The following is a 26868-nucleotide window of genomic DNA, read 5'->3' as shown; positions in this document are numbered from 1 at the left end:
TATCACTGAGGAAGTACCTCATTAACCATTCCAACTGTGATTCATATGTATTTGTATTTGGAAGGAATTCAAAGGAAATACTTGAGAAATAGTAGGTGTCTCACAGAGGTTTTCTATTGCTTGAAATCATGGGCAATAAGTTCATTTACAGCTTCTTAAAACTTGTCATAATGACAGCATAGTGTGGCTTTGATTTCAGAAATAAGGATTGCACTGTATTCTGGCTTCCTTATTTTTACTTTAATGTGTCTTACATCTTCCTGAAATATGACTAATTTGAATCTCTGTTTTGGATCTTAATCCCAGCAAGTATCACACATCTCAATTTAAACAACTTTAAAACAAAGTCATCTTATATTGGGACTGCTGATTTGATCAGGTTTGAGCTTCTTACATACCAGCTTCTCAGATGTAAGTGCCCAGGTTATTCATTCTGGTCCTGAACAGTAGTGTGTGTGTGTGAATGCCCACACTTTCAGGTCCTTTCTTATCTTCAGAGAGGACACTTCATTATAGACACCAGACTATAAAATTATCCATATGGCCTTCCATGCATCTTGTACTGAATAAGAATCATCTTCTTTATTATCTTCTCTCCTGGATATTTCTGTGGCCCTAGTCTTTAGAAGTTCTACTTCATTAACTCTTTAACTGCCTTTTTCCTGTCCTGTTCATTTTGCCTACATACTTACTTGCTAATCATTGGTATTGAGAGGGTATCATAAAGATGACTATGAAGTCTTTGCTCTTTCCCCCACTGAAAGATAGAGTCTAACTCCCCTCCCCTTGAATCTGGGCTAGACCTCTTTAATACACCAGCAGAGTATGGCAGAAGTGACACTGTGCCAATTCTGTGCCTAGCCTCCTGGAGTTCTAAGCCCCCGTGCGAATAGACCAACCCTGAGGCCCTAATGGACTTTGAGAAGACCCAATCCTTAGGCGTTCTAGTTGACTGTCCAGTTGAGCCCAGCTTAAGTCTTCCAGGCTAAGATGTCAGGCATATGCATGAAACTGCTTGGACTCTCACTTAGCCCATCTTCCAGTTATATACCACCAGAGTAGCACTGAGTGACCTTTAGCAGTACTATGTGGAGCAGAAGAATCACCTAGCTAAATACTGCTTGAAGTTCTGACCCATGAAATATAATAAATTAGTGGTTTGTTATAAAGCATTAGATAACCCAAACATGATTCCATCCCCGTCTTCTTTCTCTCGTTTCTTGGAGAGAATCTGAGCCTTCTCTTACCAGTAGCCAAGTGGCAATATGGTGCCCTATTTCCTCGTCAAGCCTGTATCCTTCACATTTGCTTCTTTCAAAAGCCAGAAGCAGGATTTTCCTGATTTCAAAGCTCATGTCCACTCTTAGAAAGACTACTAGACTATTTTTTCCTGAGAGATACCCTCAGTTTTTTCCCAGGGACAGAAGTGACTGATGAATAATCTGAAATCCAGTTAATGAATAATCCACAACCACTTTTTGTGACCCTAGGACTGTTATCTTAATATTCTACCCCTATGGACTCGTAACATCAGTATTACCTGATAGCCTTAACCTCCAGTACCCATCCTTTTGTTCCAGGAGTTCACAGCTGCTCACCATTCCGTACACGTCCAGACTCTTACTCCTCTTTCTGTTCCTTTTGCCAGCTCTTCTGCCTGAAATATTCTTCCTCCTATTTTCCATCTAACACAAACCCACTAATTCAAGCCTAGCCTGAAAATTAACTTCCGTGAAGCATATCCAAGCCCCACAGTTAGTCATTTCCTCCTCTGTTGTTTCTAGAGCACTTTGTATATAAGTGTATATACAGCTTCTGCTGGAAGCCAAATGACATATAATTTTTGGCTTATGAAACTGTCTCCCCTACTACAATATGAACTATCCAAGGATAAGGGTGCTTCTGCTTACTTTGAATTCCTGGTGCCTAGTACCTAACACATCATAGGTGGTCAATTAATGTGGAATGAGTGAATGAATATATAAATGAGAGCAAGTGAATGATTCTCTCTGCTTAACCAAAGGAAAAGCCTAAGGTATTACTTCCAGATCTTCATCACAGACTAACTCCTGAGCGACAAAAACTGTTCTATTAACCGGCTAAGGGTAAAACATAGCTGGCATAGTCCTTACTAGCTAAGAATGCACAGCCAATTAGCTCCGTGTTTGCATGGTTTTAGTTCACTGCTCCAATCATGCATTCATTCACCTCTTTATCAAGTTCCATGTGCACATAGGGCATTGTGCTAAACACAAGGTGAGATGCAAAGGGAAAATAAGGCAGATTACAGTTTGATGATGGAGTAAAACAAGAGCCCAGTGGTAACTCACAGACAGATCTCAGTAGTGCCATAGGAAGCATGCACAGTAATTGTCAGGTTTGGAAGGAGGCAGACAGCCTCTCAGTAAGATGATAACAGAAGCATCATGAACTACTGACTTTTAAAGCCAGCTTTTAAGGTTGCAGAAAGATCTAGGAGGGTGGGGAAGGGCCTTCCACGATGATGAAACAACATGGACCTTTGAAAAATGATGAATGAATCTACTTGGATTGGAGTGTAAAGAATTTTGGTATGGAAAGTGTAAAGAAGTTTGGACCATAAAGGTTGGGAAATTATTGCTTAACACCTACCTAGCCTGGTGTTTTTCAAGGCTAGCAGCACTTCCAGCCTATTTCTCAACAAATATGACTGTGATGTTTATGTTCTTTTTCAAACATCTTTTACTTAAGTGACCTACTTTTGTGTTCAGGTACTAAGATTAGTAAGAATGTATTAACTTATCAATTCATACTTAATGGTTCCTGAATACCCTAAAATTATGTATTACTATATTTTAATTGAAATATAGTTTATATACAGCATTATATTAGTTTCAAGTGTACCACATAGTGATTCAATATTTTTATAGATTACACTTCATTTACAGTTGTTACAAGGCTGTATTTCCCAGTGCTGTCCAATATATTCTTTTTATTCACTATGCAGAGTGCTTTGTACCTATTAATCCCATGCATCTACCTTGCCCACCCGTTCCCTCTCTCTCCACTGGTAACCACCAGTTTGTTTTCTATATCTATGAGTCTGTTTCTGTTCTGTTCTAAGTGTTCATTTATTTTATTTTTTTAGGTTCCACATGTAGATGATAACATGGAGTATTTGGCTTTCTCTAACTTATTTCACTGAGCATAATACCCTCCAGGTCCATCCATGCTGTTGCAAATGGCAGAATTTCATCTTTTTTATGGCTGAGCATGGACAGAGGAGCCTGGTGGGTTACAGTCCATGGGATCACAAAGAGTCAGACATAACTTAGCAAGTAAACAACAGCAACAGTATTCCATTTATTCCATTTTATATATATATAAAACACACACATACACACATATGGCACATCTTTATCCGTTCATCTGTTGATGGAAACTTAGGTTGCGTCCATATCTTGGCTATTATAAATAGTGCTGCTGTGGACATTGGGGTGCATATATCTGTTTGAATTAGTGTTTTCTGAATATCCTGAAATTAAATGCATATTCAGAATCTCACACCATATTGTTTATAGGTCAATTTTTCCTTTAGAACATCAGGAAGAAATTGTACTCTTTAAATAAAAACTACTTAACAATAGTACTCTGGAATATTTTTTAAAAAGTCAACAAACTTGTGTTTAATCATTTAATTATTTCATTCTCCTTACCCACCAAAAATGATTCTATCTACTTAGAAGAATTGATAGTTATATCTACACTTTTCTCCTGGTGTTTTCAAATGTTCTGAGCACACTGACTATTTGCATTTTTTTTCTTTTCTTTTTTTTTACCAACAATATGTCAAGCAATTTGATAAGATAGGTGGTTTTATATGGTCTAGTGTACACACTTGTTACAATAGAATGGTAAGCATTCTCCCTTTAGCTACCGTTTAACTGCCACCATTCAACTGTGTTACCTGATCATTAATCTTGCTGAATAAGCAGTATTGAATCTTTGTATTTTTGGCAGTGAATTCTATTGAAATAAGCATAATTGAACACTTTTTTCATTTTTAAAACAAAATTCCATTTTACCTTGCCTTGACGTACTGAGTTGTGTTTTTTTTTTTTTTCCCTAAGCCTCTTTTTCCAAGTAAGATGAAAGGGAAGCAAATAATTCATTGGCCTGACTATTGTAAAATTATCTGAAAAACAAAAAAAAGTCATTTGGGGATCTTGTGTTAGAAACACTGTTCTGGCTTACTTTTTGTCTGTGCAAATGGAATTTTCCATGCCTTTGACACTATTTTAAAGTGTAGACGTCATAGAAGAAAGATGACAAAAGGATATTGTTTTATTATAATCCTTGAGAAAAGTTATACTTTCTTCTGCAGTTCCCCTCCCACCCCCTGTCCTGGGGTTAAGGTACCAAAGGCAGATTTTTAGTTTAGAGGCAGCTATTTATAGCAGAAATATAGGCCTGAGTTCAAATTGTGACTCCCATCATTTATTGGCTTTGTGACATTTAGCAAGCCCCACGGCATTGTGGTGCACATTAAATAAAATAATGTATAAATTATCTGGCCTGTAGTGGTATTAAATAAATGTTAGTTCACCTCTGTCGATGTAACTGGTTTTGGCTCTTTGCACCCTCCAAGGAAGCATAGTTCCCTTAGGCTCCAAAATCTAACGTTTGTATTTGCTTATGAATCTTTTCATTTTCATTCACGCAGACTTTCCAGGTTATGACTATTGACTCTAGAGACGATTGGTTCTTCACTGTTCTTCACTTCCCAAAAGGCATCCTTCTAAACCTAAAACTTCCCCTAGAGGCAGAGTGTAATATACCATGACACTCTCCCTGTCCTCCCTCTGAGGGTACGATCTTTGCTGTCTCCTGCTGTTTGTACAAGATAATGGGCATACCTGAAATCAATCATGAAAATAAAATAAGAATAAAAGCTGTAGAGCTGGCCATTTCTGCCCAGGAATGGAGGCAGGATGATGTAGAGGTAATGGGGTGGTTCCATAAACTGAAAATGTGGGTGACTTACCAGAAGACAATACTCGTATTGTTTGAGTTATTTTTCCCCTATTTCTGTGTTTGCCAAATAGGGCAAAAGTGACCAGAGTGCAAATATAAAATGTCAGAGAGGAAATTTAAAGACAAAGTTAGCACCTCAGTATCATTCCCTCATCTTTTCTCACGCCTTTCCTTCATGTTGCTATTCTTGTCTCCATGAAGGTCTATATAATATCTTAACATATAATAATTCCTAACCTAGGTCAGGGTGAATGATATCCTTTTTCAGTGTGTTGGGAGGCAGTATTTTATCAGTTTTAATTTTAGCTTACCACATGAGTTTCCTTGAGCAACTTCTTTCCTTTTTGTGAATTTCAGTTTCTATAAAATATTCATATTTCATTGAGCCTAAATTGCTGTATGACACCTCAATTATTTGATGTGCCACTATAAAAAATAAATATTGCAATTAAACGATGATTCAGTGCTTTTTAGTTGCATTGATTGTAGATTTATGTGTATGTGTCAGACTTGGTGAAAACTAGGGTACGATCAACCTCAGTTTTTAAGGAATAAGTTGGACAATGTACTTAAAAGTATTGAGCAAGGCATCTGGAATGTTATAAATATTCAGTAAGTAATAGTTCATTAAGGGGATGGTCATGTGATCAAGAGAACTTTTCAAAATGGTGTTCATTATTTAGGTGGTTCTTTGGGGATCAGAATCGTTAATAGGTCACCTTGATGATATTTGTTGGTGAAAGAATGCCTGCTCATTTTAATTGAAAGTAACATAACATCTCCAGTTATTTTTCAGAGGTATTCTTTTCATTATGAATACTTTGTTATTAAAAAATTCGTGGGCTATTGTTAAAGTTTCCTCCAGGAATACATTCTGTTGATATATCAACCCAGTGGGCTGGTTGAAGTCACTTTTTATGGACAGAATTTAGTTTAAGTGTACACCATCAATGAGATACTCCCTACATGTAAAGGTTAATAAAATTGCATTCATTGTTGGTATTATGATATGAGACCTCAGATTTTAAGTAATTTTTTTCTTATTTTCCTCTCTCTACAGGAGGCAGACAGTGGGGAGGAGGAATGCCGATCACAGCCCAGGAGGTATGTTTGTTCATTACATCCTATAGCATTTCTATAGTGTTTTTTCTCTAACTCCTTTTCAGTCTTGTCAGATGAGTTTGTCCTGGTTTTCCAAGATAGTTAGTTGATGTCTCAAAATGGAATTGCTTTAAGAATCCCGTTACTGACTCAGATTTTAAGCGGTGGACTGCATAATGTTGTACACATGAAACTAATGTGATTATTGTATGGCAGGTATACCTCAATATATAAATTAGCTAATTAACTTAATTAAATAGTAGATTTCTTTTTTATTTTTTTAACCAGAAAGGCCAATATTGGCCTAGCTTTGACCCAAGTCTGTAAACCTATCTTAGGTAATAAAAAAGAAAATTTTCCTTACCTAACTAAAGAACATTTCAGCCTTCAGTTTTGTCCTTATGTTTGTCATTCATTTTGACAGGTTTTGGCGGTTTTTTACAGATTGGTTAATACGAAGGATATACTAATTAGCTTGTGTGTGCATGCTCGACTGGTTCAGTCGTGTCTGACTCTTTGCAACCCTATGGACTATAGCCCGCCAGGTTCCTCTGTCCAGGGAATTCTCCAGGCAGGTAGAGTGAGCTGCCATGCCCTCCTCCGCTAAGTAACTTACCCAGTCTTTTAAAATACAGTGGAACTTTTTTCCTTCCTCTCATGGAATAGTGGGCATCTTATAAGGATACCAATACTTGCTGTCATTAAAAGAAAAGAATTATGAGAGATATCTAGGATGTATATAATAACATTTCTGTTATCTTCTTTAAAATGCTTTTTATGGTTATATTAAAGATTTAATAATAGTTCACTGAAATCCTTAAAAATTTGAAAGTCTGTAGCACTGTCAATGTTGTAATGCAACAAACTATATTTTATGATATTTTAGTTTCTCAAGATGGCATAGAATTCTACTTTCTTTCTTTTATAAGTACATTATTATACTGTGACCCAATAGACTATATCTTTTGTATGAAATAAGTACCTTTTAAAAATATTTGTTTAAATGTCTCTGAAATTAAAAAAATTTTTTTAATCAACTCACTTGAGGACATTATGCTAAGTGAAAAAACCCAGTCCCAAAAAGACACATACTGTATGATTCCACCTATATGAGATACCTAAGGTAGTCAGATTCTCAGATACGAAAAGTAGAATGTTGGTTGCCAGGGTCTGGTGGAGGATGGATGAGGAATTATTGCTTAATGGGTGCAAAGTTTCATTTTTGGAAGAGAAAAAGTTATTGAGATGGATGGTAGTGTTAGTTGCACAACAGTGTGAATTAGTTAATCCCCTGTACATTTAAAATAGTTAAGAAGGCAAATTCTATGTTATATGTAGTTTACTATATTTAAAAAACAAATGATCTATTCATGCCCACTAGGTCCTTTTTATGATAGCTAATTCTGATGACATGTTGTCTTTCGCAGAAGATAGGCATAAAAATATCATAACACAGTTGTAGAACTGAAAATCAGGTTATGTATTCTTACCTTTTTGGTAAAAATATAAATGGATGAAATTCAGTTCCAGTCTTTCCTTTTGCATATTTATGAACTCATTGCTTTTCATCTTCTTATGTTCTGACCCACTTTGCTGACTGGAGAATAAACAAAGCCATGTAACATGCCATTTTGACTTACAAATGGCTGTCTCATGTGTCAGCCTAATAAAATTTCAAGGTAATAAATGTTCTCAGTTGTGTCTGACTCTTTGTGACCCTGTGGACTGTAGCCCACCAGGTTCCCCTGTCCATAGGATTTTCCAGGCAAGAATACCAGAGTGGGGCGCCATGCCCTCCTCCAGGGGAGCTTCCCGATGCAGAGATCAAACCTGTGTCTCCTGCATTGCAGGCAGATCTTTTCCACTGGGGCTTCCCTGGTGGCTCAGAAGGTAAAGCATCTGCCTGCAGTGCGGGAGACCCTGGTTTGATCCCTGGGTTGGGAAGATCCCCTGGAGAAGGAAATGGCACCCCACTCCAGTACTCTTGCCTGGAAAATCCCACGGACAGAGGAGCCTGGTAGGCTACAGTTCACGGGGTCCTCAAAGAGTTGGACATGACTGAGTGAATTCACTTTCTTTCTTTCTTTCTTTCTTTTCCACTAGTGCCACCTGGGAACCCCCAAGGTAATAAATAAAAGTGAGCAAAAGGAAGATACCATTGAAATAAATCTTTGAAATCCCAAGATACCTTTTTTAAGATAACTAGTTGTGGAAGGAAATAAAGTACCTTAGATCTAAATTTAGAAAATATTTTAATTATAGTAGAATTCTCCCATTTCTGTATATATCAACTGTAAGTAAGTAGGTTTGCTACTTCAAACCTAGCAATGAAAGTTTTGTAGCAGGTGGGGAAGAGAGAGAGAGAGCAAGCAGTGTGGGCCAGAGGAATATCAGAAAATATCCTGGTAAGTTCTGGGTATTGGATAAATGGGATGTAGTTAGGAGAACAGAAGAGCATTCCATACACAGGAGGATGGGGAGGTGGGAGGATATGCCCAGAAGGATGGAAGTAGGTACTAATGTGTTCCAAGGGCAATAAGAAGATCATCGTTCATATCTTAAGAGTGGAACAACTTTGATTTGGTAGATCTTTGTCTAAAAGAATGCATGACTGCTGGATAAGAGTCTGGCAGTGTTATGCAGTATGAGAGGAGGCAGGAGAATGAGCTAGAAAGCCATTGCAGACAGATGGCTAGAGGTAGGCAGTCACCTCCCTAATTGATAGCAGCATGAAGACAGAAACTGTGTCTTTTATCTCAGCATCCACAGCAATTAGCCTGTAGTTGGCACTCAATAAACGCTCATTAAATGAATGAACAGGAATAGAAGATTGGTTGATATCTTTACTAGAAATGGTGTAGTTGAAAAAGAGAACTTGTAAGACGATGTATGAAGAGTTCACCTCTGCACATGTGAAACTACAGGGCAATAGTCAAGTGGAAATAGCCTAAAGAGGGCTGAAAGAAAACGTAGAATTAGGACTGTCTTTGTGTAAGATGTAATTTCAAATGGTGGTGGTTTAGTCACTAAATCGTGTCCGACTCTTGTGACTGCCCACCAGGCTTCTCTGTCCATGGCATTTTTCAGGCAAGAATGCTGGAGTGGTTGCCATTTCTTTCTACAAGGGATCTTCCCAACCCAGGAATCAAACTCAGGTCTCCTACATTGCAGGCACATTTTTGCATTGCAGGTAGATTCTTTAGCAACTAAACTATGAGGGAAGCCTTAATTTCACATGGTGCCGTGTTACTAATGCATTCCTTTTGTAGACACATCTTTCTTCCAGATCTCTGTCTCTGGTACCTCATCAGGTTTTCCTTCTCTTGCCTTTGGTCTGTTTCTTTTTTACTTTCGAGATATGGCTTCATTTCAGCCTGTTCAGTGAAATAATTTTTGTATGGATTTAAATATCATAATGACAATAAATACTACATTACCCATCTTTTGCTGTGGAAAGGAAACAGGTGTACTTCGACCTGAGTGTGTGTTCTAGTTAAAGAATTTGTTAACTTAGAGAATAAGAGTATTATACCTAAAATTTTTTTTAAAGGTGGTAAAGTCTATTATAAATATAAACTGTTAATTTATCCTCATATATATATTTCGGGAGGGGGGCTTCCCAGGTGACACTATTGGTAAAGAAGTGAAAGTGATAGTCACTCAGTCATGTCCAACTCTTTGCGACCCCATGGACTATACAGTTCATGGAATTCTCCAGGCCAGAATACTGGATTGCGTAGCCTTTCCCTTCTCCAGGGGATCTTCCCAACCCAGGGATCGAACCCAGGTCTTCCACATTGCAGGCGGCTTCTTTACCAGCTGAGCCAAGGGAAGTCCAAAGTTGCTCAGTCATGTCTGACTCTTTGCAACTCCATGGATTATACAGTCCATGGAATTCTCTAGGCCAGAATACTGGAGTGGGTACCCTTTCCCTTCTCCAGGGGATCTTCCCAACCCAGGGATTGAACCCAGGTCTCCTGCATTGCAGATGGCTTCTTTACCAGCTGAGCCACAGGGAAACCCTTGGTAAAGAACCTACCTGCCAATGGAGGAGATGTAACAGATGTAGGTTCGATCCCTAGGTCAGGAAGATCCCCTGGAGGAGGGCATGGCAACCCTCTCCAGTGTTCTTGCCTGGAGAATCCCATGGACAGAGGAGCCTGGTGGGCTACAGTCCATAGGGTTGCAAAGAGTCGGACACAACTGGAGCGACTTAGCACACAGCACATATATATTTTAAAATTTTAAAACAATCTCATACTTATAGAAAAATTGTTGATACTACAAAGAACTTTTTATTTTCTGAGCCACTGGATAGTAAGATGCCCCCATCACGTCACTTTTCTGTTTTAAGAAATAAAATGAAATTATTTCACAGAGAAACCTTTTATTGAACTTAGAATATGTGCGTGTGTGTGATTGATTGATTTATAAAAGTAAAACTTTCCCATGTGTTAAAAACCAGCTCTAACTGATGATAGTGAAGCTCTACATCTTTTGCTTTTGGTCTGTCTTAAGTCTGAATCTCCACCTCTCTCCACATGGGTTGCTCTTCTGATCCAGAAAACTTTCAGCTGTTTATAAGTGTTTTGATGTGGCCACCAGGGGGTGTAGTGAGCCATGCTCCCATCCTCGAGTTCTGCCACTGTGTGGTAAGTGCACAGTTTGAAAGGTTCTTTCCTAGCCACTCAACAAGAATAAGAATTTTCGTTTCACTGAAGTACTCTTTGTTTCTGAAGAATGTGTTCACAGACTCTATTTTATATTTATCTGACATGTTCTGCTTCTGAGAACAAGAGGCATTCCTTTTAAATCTGATTTGAAAAACTAATTATTGCAGCCACGTGAAATTAGGTATATCTGTTAAAGCTAAATAGTTAATTCTACTTTTTTCCCCCAGATGTTATTCTTCAGGGTATAAACAACAAACAAAAGTTGCTTCCCATTAATTCTTGACTTGGCCAAACTAAATTTTTGAAAAGCTGTTTTCTTATAAAATTCTGGAGACTAATGAAGTGTCATATAATACCTGTTGCTTCTGGGAGAGGATGCTGGGAAGATATTGAAGAAGGAAGCACCAGGAATCTGCCTCTCCACTTTGACAACAGTTGTACTGGAGAATCTGTCTGATGTAACATGAGTTTGAGTAGACTCCAGGAGTTGGTGATGGACGGGGAAGCCTGGCATGCTGCAGTCCATGGAGTTGCAAAGAGTCAGGCATGACTGAGCAACTGATTGTGGAGCTCTGTGGTCTATTGAAGGCTTGCAACCTCCAAGGAAAGAACTAGAGGGTAAACTGTGATCAATTTTAGCTCTTAACTCTTAGTAACTACTCATCCCTCACTCTCAGCTATATGGTAAATAGCTGTGTACATGTTCCTGGTACAGCTTGCATATAGCTTGTATTAATAGAAAATGGGGTGAGCAAAAAGGATCCTATCCTCTGGATATCAAGATATCAGGGATCTGTGATCTGATAGCTGAGTGCCCCTTCTGACCATTGAGGTACAGACAAAGAGGCAGGCAGCCACTGTTGTGGAATAATCCCCCTTTTTGTTGCAAGCCCCTCTTCATGCTGAAGTGTTTCAGGGATTTAAAAGACTAGCACCTTTTTTTCCTCCCCTTTCACTTTTTGTCTTTCCGCCTTTTGAGAGTCAGACATTAAGGATGAGGACTTCAAAAACATCTCATATGGGGGAAAACTGAACATGTCTATGTACGCTTAGGGAAAAGCTCAGAAAAGACCTGAAAAGAGCTTAGGTTTACATCTCAGCCTAATCCTCGGTGAGATAGCCTTGTCATCATGCTTAGTTACTTAGCCATGTCTGACTCTTTATGACCCTTTAGACTATAGCCCACCAGGCTTCTCTGTCCATGGGATTTTTCAGGCAAGAATATTGGAGTGGATTGCCATTTTCCTCCTCCAAGGGATCTTCTTGACCTAGGGATCAAACCTGCGTTTCCTGTATGTCCTGCTCTGCAGGTGGATTCTTTACCTGATGGCCTACAACAATCAAAAAGACAAAAACAATAACAAAAAATAGTAAACCCTGGGGAAGGTGAAGAATCAGATTTCCAAAGTTACTACATTATTAGATTCAAATGTCTTGTGTTCAACAAAAAAAAATCACAAGGCATACAAAGAAACAGTAAAGTATGGTCCATTCAAAAGAAAAAAATAATAGAAACTGTCCCTGAAAAAAAGATGTAATGAAGATATATTATACAAAGACTTTAAAGCAGGTATCTTAAAGACATTCAAAATACTAAAGGAAAATGTGGAGGAATTTACAAAAATGATTTGTGAACAAAATGAAAGTGTCAATAAGGAGATAGAGAGTCTAAAAAGTAACCAAAAAAGAATGTCTGGAGCTGAAAAGTACAGTAACTAAAAAGAATTTCACTAGACAGATTCAAAGGCAGATTTACCAGGAGAGAGAAAGGAAAATCAAACCTGAAGATAGGGCAATGGAAATGATCAAGTCTGAGGAACAGAAAGAAAAAAGACTGAATAAAAGCAAGCAGAGCCTAAGGGACTTACGGGAGATCATCAAGAGGGCCAACATATGTGTCAGGAGAGTTCCAGAAGGATGAGAAAGAAGGAGGCAGAGTAAATATCTAAAGAAATAATGGCTTAAAACTTCACAGTTTGGAAGTTTCCTGGTGGCCTAGTGTTTAGGACTCCAGGCTTTCACTGTTGTGGCCCAGGTTCAATCCCTGGTCCAGAAACTGAAATCCTGCAAGCTGCATGGCACAGCCAATGGGGGGGTGGGGGATGGGGGGGGAATCTTCCCAAATTTGATAAAAGACATAAATATCCAAGAAGCTCAACAAACTCCGGGTAAGATGAACTCAGACTCACACTAAGACACATTATAATCAAATTTCCAAAAGACAAAGAATCTTGAAAGCATCAAGAAAGAAGTGTATCATCACATACAAAGGATCCCCAAGGTTAGATTATCAGCAGATTTCTCATCAGAAATTTGGAGGCCCAAAGACCTATGAACCAATACATTCAAAGTTCTGAAAGAAAACAACAGTCAACCAAGAATCCTACATCTGGCAAAACTTCCCTTCAGCAGAGAAAGAGAAATTAAGACTCCAGATAAATAAAAGCTGAGGAAGCCTGTGACCATGAGACCTGCCCTGCAGGAAATGCCCAAGGTTTCTCCTGCCAGGTAAAAATAAAAGGACATCAGACAGTAACTCAAAGCCATATGGAGATATAAAGATCTCAGTAAAGGTAAATACACGGGCAATTATAAAAGCTAGTACTATTGTAACATTGATTTGGAACTGTACTTTTTGCTTTCTACCTGATTTGAGACTAATACACTTAAATGAAAAAACCTTCAATTATTAGTGTAAAAACTAGTGTTACAATAACTTTGCTTTGTAACTCCATATCTTGTTTTCTGCATAATTTAAGAGACTAATGTATTTAAAAGAATTAATAGTTTATGTTTTGGGATCCACAATAAAGGTGTTGTGACATCAGCAACTGAAAAGAGTGGAGACAGAGCTGTAAAGGATCAGAATTTTTGTATGTTATTGAAGGTAAGCTGGTATAAATTGAATTTAAAGTGTTGAAACTTCAGGTTGTTAAATGTAATCCCATTATAACCACATGCAAAAAATTAGCTATAAAACATGCAAAAGGAAGTGAAAAAGGAATTTAAACATTTCACTACAAAAATGCAGCTAAACACTAAAGAAGACAGTAATGCAGGAAATAAGGAAAAAAATGCTTAAAGGCACATGTAAAATAAATAGCATAATGAGAGAAGTGAGTCCCTTCCTATCATCAGTTACATTAAGTAATTTCTCCATTGTAGGGAAGGGATAGTTTAGGAGTTTGAGATGGACATGTACACACTACTATGTTTAAAATAGATAATCAGCAAGGACCTACTGTATAGCACAACGAACTCTGCTTAATATCATGTAACAACTTAAATGGGAAAATAATTTGAAAAAGAATATATGTATATATAACTGAATCACTTTGGTGTATACCTGAAACTGTCACAACATTGTTAATCAACCATCATATAAAATAAAGTTTTTTAAAATACATTAAAAAACAAAATGGAATTTTATTTTTAAAAAATCTCACCTTCCATCAGAAAATTTTTAGGAAACTTTGAAAAATTAATAAAGTTAATATACTTTCCTTCTTGTTCACTACAAGTTATTTGTTTTGGATGAAAGAATAAGAGGCTATTAGGAAAGATTTATTCTATACACTTAATTCAAAACTGCTGAGTTCAATATAAGGTCAAGTTTTTATTTTCCTTCTCTCTTTCTGATATTCTTATGTTTATGGGTTTAAACAGTATAAACTGTAGGAACTCCTAATATACATGATTTTTCTTACCCTAAAACATAGTTACATAAACATATGCATCTACACACACAAAGTATACACATACACATACATACTTAAAACTATATGTATGTATCAGCTGTGTGTGTTTGTTTTAAAGATATTTTAAACACTTCAGAAAGATTTCCTATTATAATTCAAACTCTCAAATCACCATCATCATCAAATTCCTAATCACTTCAACATTTATATTTAATTATCTCAGAAGATGAAGAGTAAACCATCTGGTGGAAAGTTTTTACAAAGTAAAATTAACAAGCATTCATTAGAACTAATGTGTTGAATATTAATATTATTTGTAGACTATTAGTCTTCAGAAAAGATCAGAGAAGGCAGTGGCAACCCACTCCAGGACTCTTGCCTGGAAAATCCCATGGACGGAGGAGCCTGGTAGGCTGCAAGTCCATGGGGTCGCTAAGAGTCGGACACGACTGAGCGACTTCACTTTCACTTTTCAGTTTCATGCATTGGAGAAGAAAATGGCAACCCACTCCAGTGTTCTTGCCTGGAAAATCCCAGGGACGGTGGGCTGCCATCTATGGGGTCGCACAGAGTCGGACGCGACTGAAGCGACTTAGCAGCAGCAGCAGTCTTCAGAAAAGATAGTTCAAAATGCTTACCACACTTTCATCAGGTGCTTAGCAAATAAGATTTCTGAAAAACAAAAAATTTCCCAGGTAAAAGTGAAACCTTATCCCAGTGCAGCATCTGTTTTTCAAATTGTAATTTAACAGGAAATCTATATAAATGTATATAATCTATAAGCATGCAAATACTTATGTTATACCTGTGTAATGACAGAAAATTGGACTACATTATTGTTTTTTTATCTTCACTGTAATAATATTTCTATGATAAAAATCCAGTTCTGTTTGAGCCTTCCTTTCTATCTGTAAAATGAGGATTGCACCTTCTCATCTATCTTACAGGATTGTTGAAAATGCAAGCAAAATTGTTCATAGGAAAGCTTAAATGAATATTCAGCACCAAATATTAAGGCAAGATATAAAGTGATGGTACTTTCACGAGTATTTTCTAAATTCTTTTCCATTTTAATTTCACAAACTCACAGTCTTATTCTAATTCTGTGCTATGACTGACACCCTGTACATCATCTAGTATTAAGATCATTTGCTGAGGAAAAACAAGAAGAGAAATTGTCAGACTTCAAATTACCGATAAACTTCTTGTTTAGTACAAACCTAGTGTTGAATTAGAAATGAGCATTTCCCATCTCTGAGTCAAATCTGATTCAACTTGGATGATTACCAAAAGTCATAGCTATAGCCATTGGATGCTAAATGTAAAATCCTGTTTAACAGTACTGATCATCTTGCTTCATTCAACAATGAATATTTATTAAGCAGGCTCATCTGCTTGCTTCTCTGACTCACTGATATTCCACCATCCTGAGGCAAAAAGATTGTATTAATAAACATAACTGGCAGACTATTCTGGTATTCATTATTCACTGGGAATTTCCTCAAGCCAAGGAATCATTTGGAGGGAGAAGAAAGGACCTGTTATCGATTACCTAAAACAGCTGTTCTGCTGATACACCAAACAAACGATCAGGAAATTTAGAAACTGTGTAAAACACGTAATTGGTTATGAGCCACCTTTGCTTATAATAATCCTTACTGTTCAGTGGGAAAATTCTCACCTCATGCTCTAACAGAGCTCTCTGCTTCCCTTTCCCAGCACTTCCAACGCTGTTGTTACACATTATTTGTTTGTCTGTTCTTGCCACTTAAACTGAGTGAGAGCAGAGATAATATCCTGTCCACAATTGTATCCTTAAATTCTGGCACATAGATGGTACCCACTAATTTTCTGTAGAAGGAATAAATGAAGAACTATACTTTCCACCGATTTTTCAGACTTTGGGAAGGGATACATAGCCTCATTGAGCCCATTTCCTCCACTCTATAATAGAAAAAAGAATATTTTAGTTTTTTTTTGCATGGATTTGAGATAAAAAGGTTAAATGCCTATCATAATAATAGGCACTCAGTAAGAGGTGAGGTATTATTATTACTGTTAATCCTTTTTATCATTATAATCTGAGCTCTTCTAAAACTAGGGTCATAATTTTATGTTCATAAAAAACAATTTGTTGTTGTTCAGTCGCTAAATCATGTCTGACTCTTTGTAACCCCACAGACTGCAGCACACTCGGCTTCCGTCTTTCACTCTCTCCCAGATTTTACTCAAACTCATGTCCATTGAGTCAGTGATGCCATCCAACCATCTCATCCTCTGTCATCCCCTTCTCCTCCTGCCCTCAATCTTTCTCAGCATCAGGGTCTTTTCCAGTGAGTCGGCTCATGGCATCAAGTGGCCAAAGTATTGGAGCTTCAGCTTCAGCATCAGTCCTTCCAATGAGTATTCAGGGTTGAAGTAAACAAATCTTTATAGTATTTCAGAAACCATCAAAATCACTAATAGCCTAGTTATTCACCACCCCCACCCCAAAAAAGACAGTTGATACATTAAAATTTTCAAATAAATTTAAATATACCTGGCAAGGGGAATGTGGGTTTAGAAGGGGGGTTGTTTGTTTGCCATGCCCTGCCTTGCAGCATGTGGGATCTTAGTTGCCCTACCAGGAATTGAACCCATGCCCCCTGCAATGGAAGTACAGAGTCTTAACTATTGAACCACTGGAGAAGTTTCAGGCCAATGTTTTTCTTGGTGTTTCGTTTTGCAGAACATCCCTCTAAACAGTTGAAATATGTAATCAATGAAATCACTTTTAATATTCAACTGAATTAAATGGTGATTGTCTTAAATAGATTGGTATGTAAATTCCCCAGAATACCAAAATAATTTTAAGAAAACCAAATTCCAGGCTTTCTATTAAAAGGATGGTCTATAACATATATACATTACATACACACAATACTGCTACATCTTTACCCACATAAAATTTTTATCATTGATGCTCTCTGGAACAGGAAAATACAGGCCATGTAAAAGATAGGAAAGGCATATATGGCAAGATTACAAATAATGACATATGAAAATATGATTCCACTAAGAAGTTAGTTAGTGTGTTACTGTTTTTAAGTTGGATAGTTTAGTTTGATCCCTGGGTCGGAAAGATCCCCTGGAGAAGGAAATGGCTACCCACTCATGTTCTTTCCTGGAGAATCCCATGGACAGAGGAGCCTGACAGGCTATATACAGTCCATGGGGTCACAGAGAGTCAGATACAACCAAAGCAACTTAGAGTACAGGTTATCTGTGATTGAAAAGAAGAAATGGTTCTTGTTTGTTTTTTTTTTCAATAAAAAAAATAACCTGTTGGCTAGAAGTTACATATGAAATTCCAAGTCCCTTAACTGTGTGTGATAAGGTAGCTATGCAGGAGCTTAAGTTTTAGAATACCAAATTCCACCATGGAAAGCTCATTAACTGGATTATTTCCGAGCCTTCCCCAACCCTAGACTTTTGTTTGCTTTTTATATTACTGTAGTTTATTTGGGGGTATATTAAACTTTCAATGCGATATAGCAGAAGGCAAGCCTATGCAGATCTCTTCAGATGTCAAAAATATGTCAAGAATGAGAAATTAAATTATCCTTCACACACACACACAATTACATTTCTAGAAATTTCTGGAAAATAATTTCTGAGCCAACTTGATGTGAATCTTCTAGGTTCAAGTATGTGAACACATCTTTGGAAAGTTTTTAATATGCAGAGGATTCTAATCGACTTATTGATATTTGTACATTTTGTAAAAATACTGTTTCTTGAAGTTTAGGCTTTAAATATTGTACCCTGTTTCAAGACCAGTTATTTGGACAATGTTTTAATTTGTCATAGGCTTTTACCTCTCTCTATTGGCTTGTTTCCCTCATGTTATAAACATGGTCAGATCTTTATCGGACCAAAAGAAACTAAAATATAATTTTACAATACCATTTCATAACCTTGTTTTCAGCTCACACTATAAGTTTGTTTTGATTTCTGAAAGGACAGTCTATCTTTACTGCCTCCTTTGTCAACTCATATTCACTGTTTCACCCATGAAATCTGACTTTTTGCCCCTTCCATCACTCCAAATGCTGTTCTTGTTAAGATTGCCAGTGAATAATTTTTGATCCCAATCTTAAATGACACTATTGCCCATTCCTCTATACAGTTCTTACCTCCTTTGGCTTTCTTTTTAAAAAAATATTTGACTACACTGGGTCTTAGTTGCAGCACATGGAATAGTCAGTCTTCATTGTGGCATGCAGTATCCTTTATTGTGACATATGGGATCTAGTTTCCTGACCAGGGATCGAACCCAGGCCCCTGAACTGTGAGCATTCTTTGCTGGTTCTCCTTATACCCTTTGCCCACAGTGACTCCGTTGGTGGTTCATCTCTCAGAAGTAATTTTTCTCCAGAGACTATCCTTACCTGACTTTTATTTCCTGGAATAGAAATTTTCAACCTTTTGGAAAACATGGAGTTGTTTGAAATGCTAGGTAAAATGCTAGAATTTTTCATTAGAAAAATATGTGCATACTGCTTAATTGTACATACTGTTTCAAGGATACTTGTGGCTTCCTGTCCTCAAATCTATGTATTGTCCCTCAGTGACCCTGTCCACCTCATTCTTCATGCCTCTGTGCCCAGAACTTTCAAATCTATTGAGTTGGCCAAAGAGTTTTGTTTGGGTTTTTCCATAAGATCTTACCTCGGATCCCATTTTGAGCTCTAAACCCTTATTTCTAACTGCCTACAATGTCTTATATGTCCTGTGATTATATTTATTGTATTTATCAGATTTCTCTTCCAAAGTTTCCTCCCCTTTTAAAAAACAGTTTTTGCTTGGGTATAGATGATTTACAATGTTGTGTTAGTTTTAAATGTACAGCAAAGTAAATCAGTTATACAGGTAAATATATTCACTCTTTTTTTAAGATTCTTTTCCCATCTAGGCCCTTACAGAGTATTGAATAGAATTTCCTGTCCTATACAGTAGGTCCTTATTAGTTATCTATTCTATATATAGTAGTATGTCTGTGTCAATCCCAGCCCTCTAACTTATTCCCCCTTACCCCCCAGTTTACTTTTTACATCTGTAAGTCTATTTCTGTTCTGTAGATAAGTTCATTTGTAGCCTTTAAAATTTTTTTTGTAGCCTTCTTTTTAGATTCCACAAGTAAATGCAATATCATGTGAGATTTGTCTTCTGTGTCTGATTTACTTCACTCAGTATGACAATCTCTAGGTCCATCCATGTTGCTACATATGGCATTATTTTGTTCTTTTCTATGGCTGAGTAATATTCCATTGTATATATACACCACATCTTTCTTTATCCATTCCTCTGTTGATGGACTTTCCCCACTGATTCCACCACGCTTGTTCCTTTTGCTGTGATTTCGCTGTGTAGTAGGTAGGGACAGTAAGGATCTCATTCATCCATACATCAGTTCAGTTCAGTTCAGTCGCTCAGTCGTGTCTGACTCTTTGCGACCCCATGAATTGCAGCACACCAGGCCTCCCTGTCCATCACCAACTCCCGGAGTTCACTCAGACTCACGTCCTTCAAGTCCGTGATGCCATCCAGCCATCTCATCCTCTGCCGTCCCCTTCTCCTCCTGCCCCCAATCCCTCCCAACATCAGAGTCTTTTCCAATGAGTCAACTCTTCGCATGAGGTGGCCAAAGTACTCGAGTTTCAGCTTTAGCATCATTCCTTCCAAAGAAATTCCACGGCTGATCTCCTTCAGAATGGACTGCTTGGATCTCCTTGCAGTCCAAGGGACTCTCAAGAGTCTTCTCCAACACCACAGTTCAAAAGCATCAATTCTTTGGCGCTCTGCCTTCTTCACAGTCGAACTCTCACATCCATACATGACTACTGGAAAAACCATAGCCTTGAATAGATGGACCTTAGTCAGCAAGGTAATGTCTCTGCTTTTGAATATGCTGTCTAGGTTGGTCATAACTTTTCTTCCAAGAAGTGTCTTTTAATTTCATGGCTGCAGTCACCATCTGCAGTGATTTTGGAGCCCAAAAAATAAAGTCTGACACTGTTTCCACTGTTTCCTCATCTATTTGCCATGGAGTGATTGGACCAGATGCCATGATCTTCGTTTTCTGAATGTTGAGCTTGAAGCCAACTTTTTCACTCTCCTCTTTCACTTTCATCAAGAGGCTTTTAGTTCCTCTTCACTTTCTGCCATAAGAGTGGTGTCATCTGCATATCTGAGGTTATTGATATTTCTCCCGGCAATCTTGATTCCAGCTTGTGCTTCTTCCAGCCCAGCAGTTCTCATGATGTATTCTGCATATAAGTTAAATAAGCAGGGTGACAGTATATATCTTTGACGTACTCCTTTTCCTATTTGGAACCAGTCTGTTGTTCCATGTCCAGTTCTAACTGTTGCTTCCTGACCTGCATATAGATTTCTCAAGAGGCAGGACAGGTGGTCTGGTATTCCCATCTCTTTCAGAATTTTCATTAAGCTTAGTTTTCTTTAAATATGCTACTTTACCTATAAAATTATGAAAATAACCCCAAGGAATAATTGCTGTTAAATTAGGCCACTTGAGGTGAAGTACTTTATAAACAAATAATAAATAATATAATTTTTTGTAATGTACTACAACAATATAGTCATTGAATGCCACTAAGATGAAAAGAGTTTTAGTTCATTGTTCTTAGTTAAATGAAAAGAGCACTCATATTGGAGTTAGACCTATGTTTATATTGGTTGCATGACTTGAGATAAATACATTCATTCTTTGAGACTGTTTTCTCTTCATTAAAAAGAAATTAGTATTCTTATTGTCAGGCAAAAATAATATACAAATATGAAAATGTCTCAAACAGTAGGCAAAGTTCTAGTATATAGTGGTATGTCACAGTGCCTGCATGCTAAGTCACTTCCTATGAACACTGAACTGAGGAGAGTAGGTACCTGCATAGAGAGAGAGCAGAAGGCTCAGAGAAATTCAAAGGGGTTGTGCAGCTTCAGCTAATGTTTTAAAATCTGAAAAGTGAAGTGTTAGGATGTGATTATGCTGTCTACTGAGCATCTGGCGGTTTGTTATCCTCTCTGTTCTTTGTTGTAGGTTTGAATATTTCACAATCAAACATTAAAAGGCAGAGTTGCTACCTAGTCTTCTTTTCCCCCAGCAAAGTATTTTTCACTTCACTTAAGATCTATTGTCCAGTTGGCCTTCCAGCTGAGGTGGTGTGAATCGAATCTGGCAATACTCTGTTCTGTTAGTTGATGTACTAGCTGAAGAATGATACAAAATGCTCCCTTTCTACTGAGAATCGAGGGGTGTAACTTTTGCATCTTTCTTGATTTTTGCCTAATCCAAACAGAAAAAAAAAAAAAAAACCTTTCTGTTTTATATTTAAATTCCTTAAAGATATTTGACATGGTTGTTGAAAAGTACATAATTGTATGTAACTGTGTAATTTTGCATGTTGATCTGATTTCAGAGAAGAAAGACATGGCAAGTGAAATGTGGCCAGGGAAGCTGATACATGAAAGCTTAAAGAGATAATGATGCTGCTCAGCCAGGTCTTGGAAATTTGATCAGTCTAAACAAACTGCATAGTACTAAATTGCTTGTGAAAGGGCTGAATCAGTCCTGCTGCGATTTGAACTTTTGGCTCCTGAAAGTCTAGGGCAGGCTTGAAAGTAAAAATAAAACCCTTACATACTGGATTGTATTCCAGGCCCTCTACTGTATTCTCTGTATGAAGAAGGCATCTACCCAAAGAGCAGAGGCGGCAGAAAGATGAGGTAGTGAAGATGAGTCTTAGGGATTTCTCCCCATATCAAGAGCTGCCAGGGGGAGAGAAACTCTATCATTAACATATCAGTTCCTTTAGGAAATATTTATGTAGAGCCCTAAGAAGAATGTAGTGGGGTATGGGATAATAGATCAACCAACTAGAATATACTTAATACTTATGACTTGTCTGGCACTGTGCTAGGCTCTATGAAGCCCACAAAAGAGAGTTACTCTGTGTGATTTGTTTCATCAGAGAGGTAAATTATGTGGCATAAAACAGAGAAGTGAAGTGAAAGTTATTCAGTCATGTCCGGCTCTTTGCGACCCCATGGACTGTATAGTCCCTGGAATTCTCCAGGCTAGAATACTGGAGTGTGTAGTCTTTCGCTTCTCCAGGGGATCTTCCCACCCCGGGGAACCTAGGTCTCCCGCATTGTAGGTGGCTTCTTTACCAGCTGAGCTACAGGGAAGCCCAGGAATACTGGAATGGGTAGCCTATCCCTTCTCCAGGGGATCTTCCTGATCCAGGAATTGAACCGGGGTCTCCTGCATTGCAGGGAGATTCTTTACCAACTGAGCTATGAGGGAAGCCCCTGAAACCCTGAATAGAAATGGTCTCAGTTCAGTTCAGTCTCTCAATTGTGTCCGACTCTTTGTGATCCCATGAATTGTAGCACGCCAGGCCTCCCTCTCCATCACTAACTCCCAGAGTTCACTCAGAGTCAACGTCCATCGAGTCGGTGATGCCATCCAGCCATCTCATCTTCTGTCATCCCCTTCTCCTCCCGCCCCCAATCTCTCCCAGCATCAGAGTCTTTTCCAGTGAGTCAACTCTTCGCATCAGGTGGCCAAAGTACTGGAGCTTCAGCTTTAGCATCATTCCTTCCCAAGAACACCCAGGACCGATCTCCTTTAGAATGGACTGGTTGGATCTCCTTGCAGTCCAAGGGACTCTCAAGAGTCTTCTCCAACACCACAGTTCAAAAGCATCAATTCTTCGGCGCTCAGCTTTCTTCACAGTCCAACTCTCACATCCATACATGACCACTGGAAAAACCATAGCCTTGACTAGATGGACCTTTGTTGGCAAAGTAATGTCTCTATTTTTCAATATGCTATCTAAGTTGGTCATAACTTTCCTTCCCAAGGAGTAAGCGTCTTTTAATTTCATGGCTGCAGTCACCATCTGCAGTGATTTTTGGAGCCCAAAAAAGTAAAGTCTGACACTGTTTCCACTGTTGCCCCATCTATGTCCCATGAAGTGATTGGACTAGTTGCCATGATCTTCGTTTTCTGAATGTTGAGCTTGAAGCCAACTTTTTCACTCTCCTCTTTCACTTTCATCAAGAGGCTTTTTAGTTCCTCTTCACTTTCTGCCATAAAGGTGCTGTCATCTGCATATCTGAGGTTATTGATATTTCTCCCGGCAATCTTGATTCCAGCTTGTGCTTCTTCCAGCCCAGCATTTCTCACGATGTAGTCTGCATATAAGTTAAATAAGCAGGGTAACAATATATATCCTTGACGCACTTCTTTTCCTATTTGGAACAAGTCTGTTCCATGTCCAGTTCTAACTGTTGCTTCCTGACCTGCATATAGATTTCTCAAGAGGCAGGTCAGGTGGTCTGGCATTCACGTCTAAAAATGGTCTCAGAGAAGGAATAATTCGAATAGGGAGGAGAGTAAGACTCATGTATAGGAAGATAGGATAGAAACCACCTAATTATGGCAAGGATTTGTTTTGGGAGAATGGCTAAAAAATAGTTAAACTGATTGTGCTGGAGAAGGGATGGAGTTGAGGGTAATATGCCATAATGGCTGGATTATAGTAGGATTTAAATCACGGAGGCTCTGAAGGCCAGAAGAAGAGCTTGGATGTGACCTAAAAGGGAATACAGAACTCTTTGGGGATTTTAAATAGGGAGTTATTATAAAAGTGTTTAACTCTTAATCATTTTGATAACCATATAAAGTGCCTGGTCTACAGGTATTCAGGGTTAGTCCAGTTGTATTCAGTTAATCTGTCAATAGTATGTTGACAGATTGAATTGGACCCATCTCAGCCTAAAGAGTAGGATTCCCAGTTGGCACACTGATAAAGAATCTACCTGCCAATGCAGGAAATTCAGGAGGGTTCAATCCTGGGTTGGGAATATCCCCTGGAGGAGGAAATGGCAACCCATTCCAGTATTCTTGCTGGAAAATCCGTCTGTGGGGTCACAAAGGGTCAGACGTGACTGAGCACACATGAACAGTAGCAGCCTAATGTGTAGGCTTCTTATCACCTTGATATTATTAGCTGGTTCATCTTTTCCTTTAAGTGTAATGAGGAGTGATAATACCTACCCAGCTAGTAAGTAGGTTTATTTAATCAAATGAGATCATGATCCCATCATTATCCGCAAATACAGTGAATGCCTCCTTCATGTAATACGCTGTGTTTAAAAAAAAAAAAAAAAAACTAGGGAAGCAAAAAACTGTAGAGGTGTAAGTGCTTTGAAAAATATCTTGTGATGAATATTAGTTTGAAATACAGAGTTCTACAGGATCTGGTAACAAGAGAATGGTATACAACAACCAGATCATCTTGCTGCTATATTTAGTACTGGGTTGCTGCTGCTGCTGCTAAGTCACTTCAGTCATGTCTGACTCTGTGCCACCCTATAGATGGAAGCCCACCAGGCTCCACCGTCCCTGGGACTCTCCAGGCAAGAACACTGGAGTGGGTTGCCATTTCCTTCTCCAGTGCATGAAAGTGAAAAGTGAAAGTGAAGTCACTCAGTCATGTCCAACTCTTAGCGACCCCATGGATTGCAGCCTACCAGGCTCCTCCTTCCATGGGACTTTCCAGGCAAGAGTACTGGAGTAGGTTGCCATTTATTGTCAGGACCTGCCAGCTATAGCTAGGATCAATTAGAGAAGGAAACACAAGGTGCAGGAAGATAGGTATTTAAGGTCCCCAGGAGTTCTTCCTGTTGGCAGTAGACTTTTTCAGACTTAAACCTGTTCTGTAGTGAACCTATATAATCATGTAGACAGTGTAGAATATTGATTAACAAAACAGGTTCTTTTTGGAGCCAGAATAACTTGCTGAATTCAAATTACTGCTGTATTACCTTAGACAAATCAATTAACCTCTCTGAGCCTTGTAAAGATAATCATAGAAGCATAGGGTTGTTTGTGAGAATTGAGATACTTCATGCAAACTTTTTTTCTTAATTTTTTATTTTATATTGGTGTATAGCTGATTAACAACATTGTGATAGTTTGAGGTGAACAGTGAAGAGACTTAGCCATACATATACATGTATCCATTCTCCCCAAATTCCCCTTCCATCCAGGCTGTTACCTAATATTGAACAGAGTTCCATGTACTGTACAGTAGGTCCTTGTTGGGTATCCATTTTAAATGTAGCATTTGTACATGTCCATCCCAAACACCCTAACTATCCCTTCCCCCCAACCTTCCCCCTGGCAACCACAAGTTCTACACAGAAACTCTTAATAGAGGATCTGTGCTGTGTGCTTAGTCGCTCAGTCGTGTCTGACTGCAACCCCATAGACTGTAGCTCCCAGGCTCCTCTGCCCATGGGATTCTCCAGGCAAGAATACTAGAGTGAATAGCCATTCCCTTCCCCAGGGGACCTTCCCAACCCAGGGATCGAACCCAGGTCTCCCACATCGCAGGCAGATTCTTTACCATCTAAGCCACCAGGGATCTGGTACACAGTAAATGTCAGCTCAGTAAATATCATATTGCTTTTATTTTCAAGCCTTTCTCAGCTCCTCTAGATTCCCTTTTATGTTACTCCAGTTTATTTCCCATTTTTCTGTCTCTGTCTCACCCCATTTCAGGACATTGATGGTATTAAGCCACATTTGGCTTGTTCATCTATAATACCTTCTACATCATTAGCATCAAACAAGATCTGAAGATATCTTCTGAATTAAAAATTACATTATCTTCAAAATAATTTAACTGCTATATATATTTTCTTATAGTCTAATTCTTTTAAATTATCTATGATAATTTTTTCATAATATTTTTCTTTATAATTTAATATTTTTCTCTAGTTTTTTAAAGTATATTTTACTTTTCTCATACATATACACTTATGTAGACACATATATGTACTGTGCTGTGCTTAGTCGCTCAGCCCTGTCTGATTCTTTGCAACCCCACGGACAGTAGCCCTCCAGGCTCCTCTGTCCATGGGCATTCTCCAGGCAAGAATACTGGAGTGGGCTGCCATGCCCTCCTCCAGGGGATCTTCCCAACCCAAGGATCAAACCCAGGTCTCCCTGCATTGCAGGTGGATTCTTTACTGTCTGAGCCATAGGGAAGCCCAACATATGTACATATATATTACACAGATTTAGTTTTTAATGTATTATGTAGAAGAGGTGTAGAAGAGAAGCTTGGGCCCTGAGTTAATTTAATGGATCATGGAGTGAGAGTAGACACAGAGATTCCAGTGGAAAATAAAAAACTAAACCCTTTAGGAAGGCAATTTGATAATGTCTGCCAGTTCCTAAGATGTTTAAAATATTTTAACTGCTAATCCCACCTCTCAGTATCCGCCCAACAAATATATTCACTTTAAAG

The 26868-nt window shown here is 38.3% G+C and overlaps 1 protein-coding gene across 3 annotated transcripts in view; it reads left to right on the top strand.

Moving 5' to 3' along the window:
• The window catches only part of SSH2 (slingshot protein phosphatase 2), a 243783-nt gene that overhangs the window by 103376 nt on the left and 113539 nt on the right, over positions 1–26868 (top strand). For all 3 annotated transcript variants that reach the window (XM_042255464.2, XM_042255463.2, XM_012185423.5), the window contains one exon: positions 6074–6117. In XM_042255464.2, the coding sequence (XP_042111398.1) occupies positions 6074–6117 (44 nt within the window). The remainder of the gene's footprint in view (positions 1–6073; positions 6118–26868) is intronic.

Source organism: Ovis aries, chromosome 11, assembly GCF_016772045.2.
Source record: "Ovis aries strain OAR_USU_Benz2616 breed Rambouillet chromosome 11, ARS-UI_Ramb_v3.0, whole genome shotgun sequence".
Lineage (NCBI taxonomy): Eukaryota > Metazoa > Chordata > Mammalia > Artiodactyla > Bovidae > Ovis > Ovis aries.
Note: the sequence above shows the minus strand (reverse complement) of the source record. Positions and strands in the feature narration are given on the sequence as shown.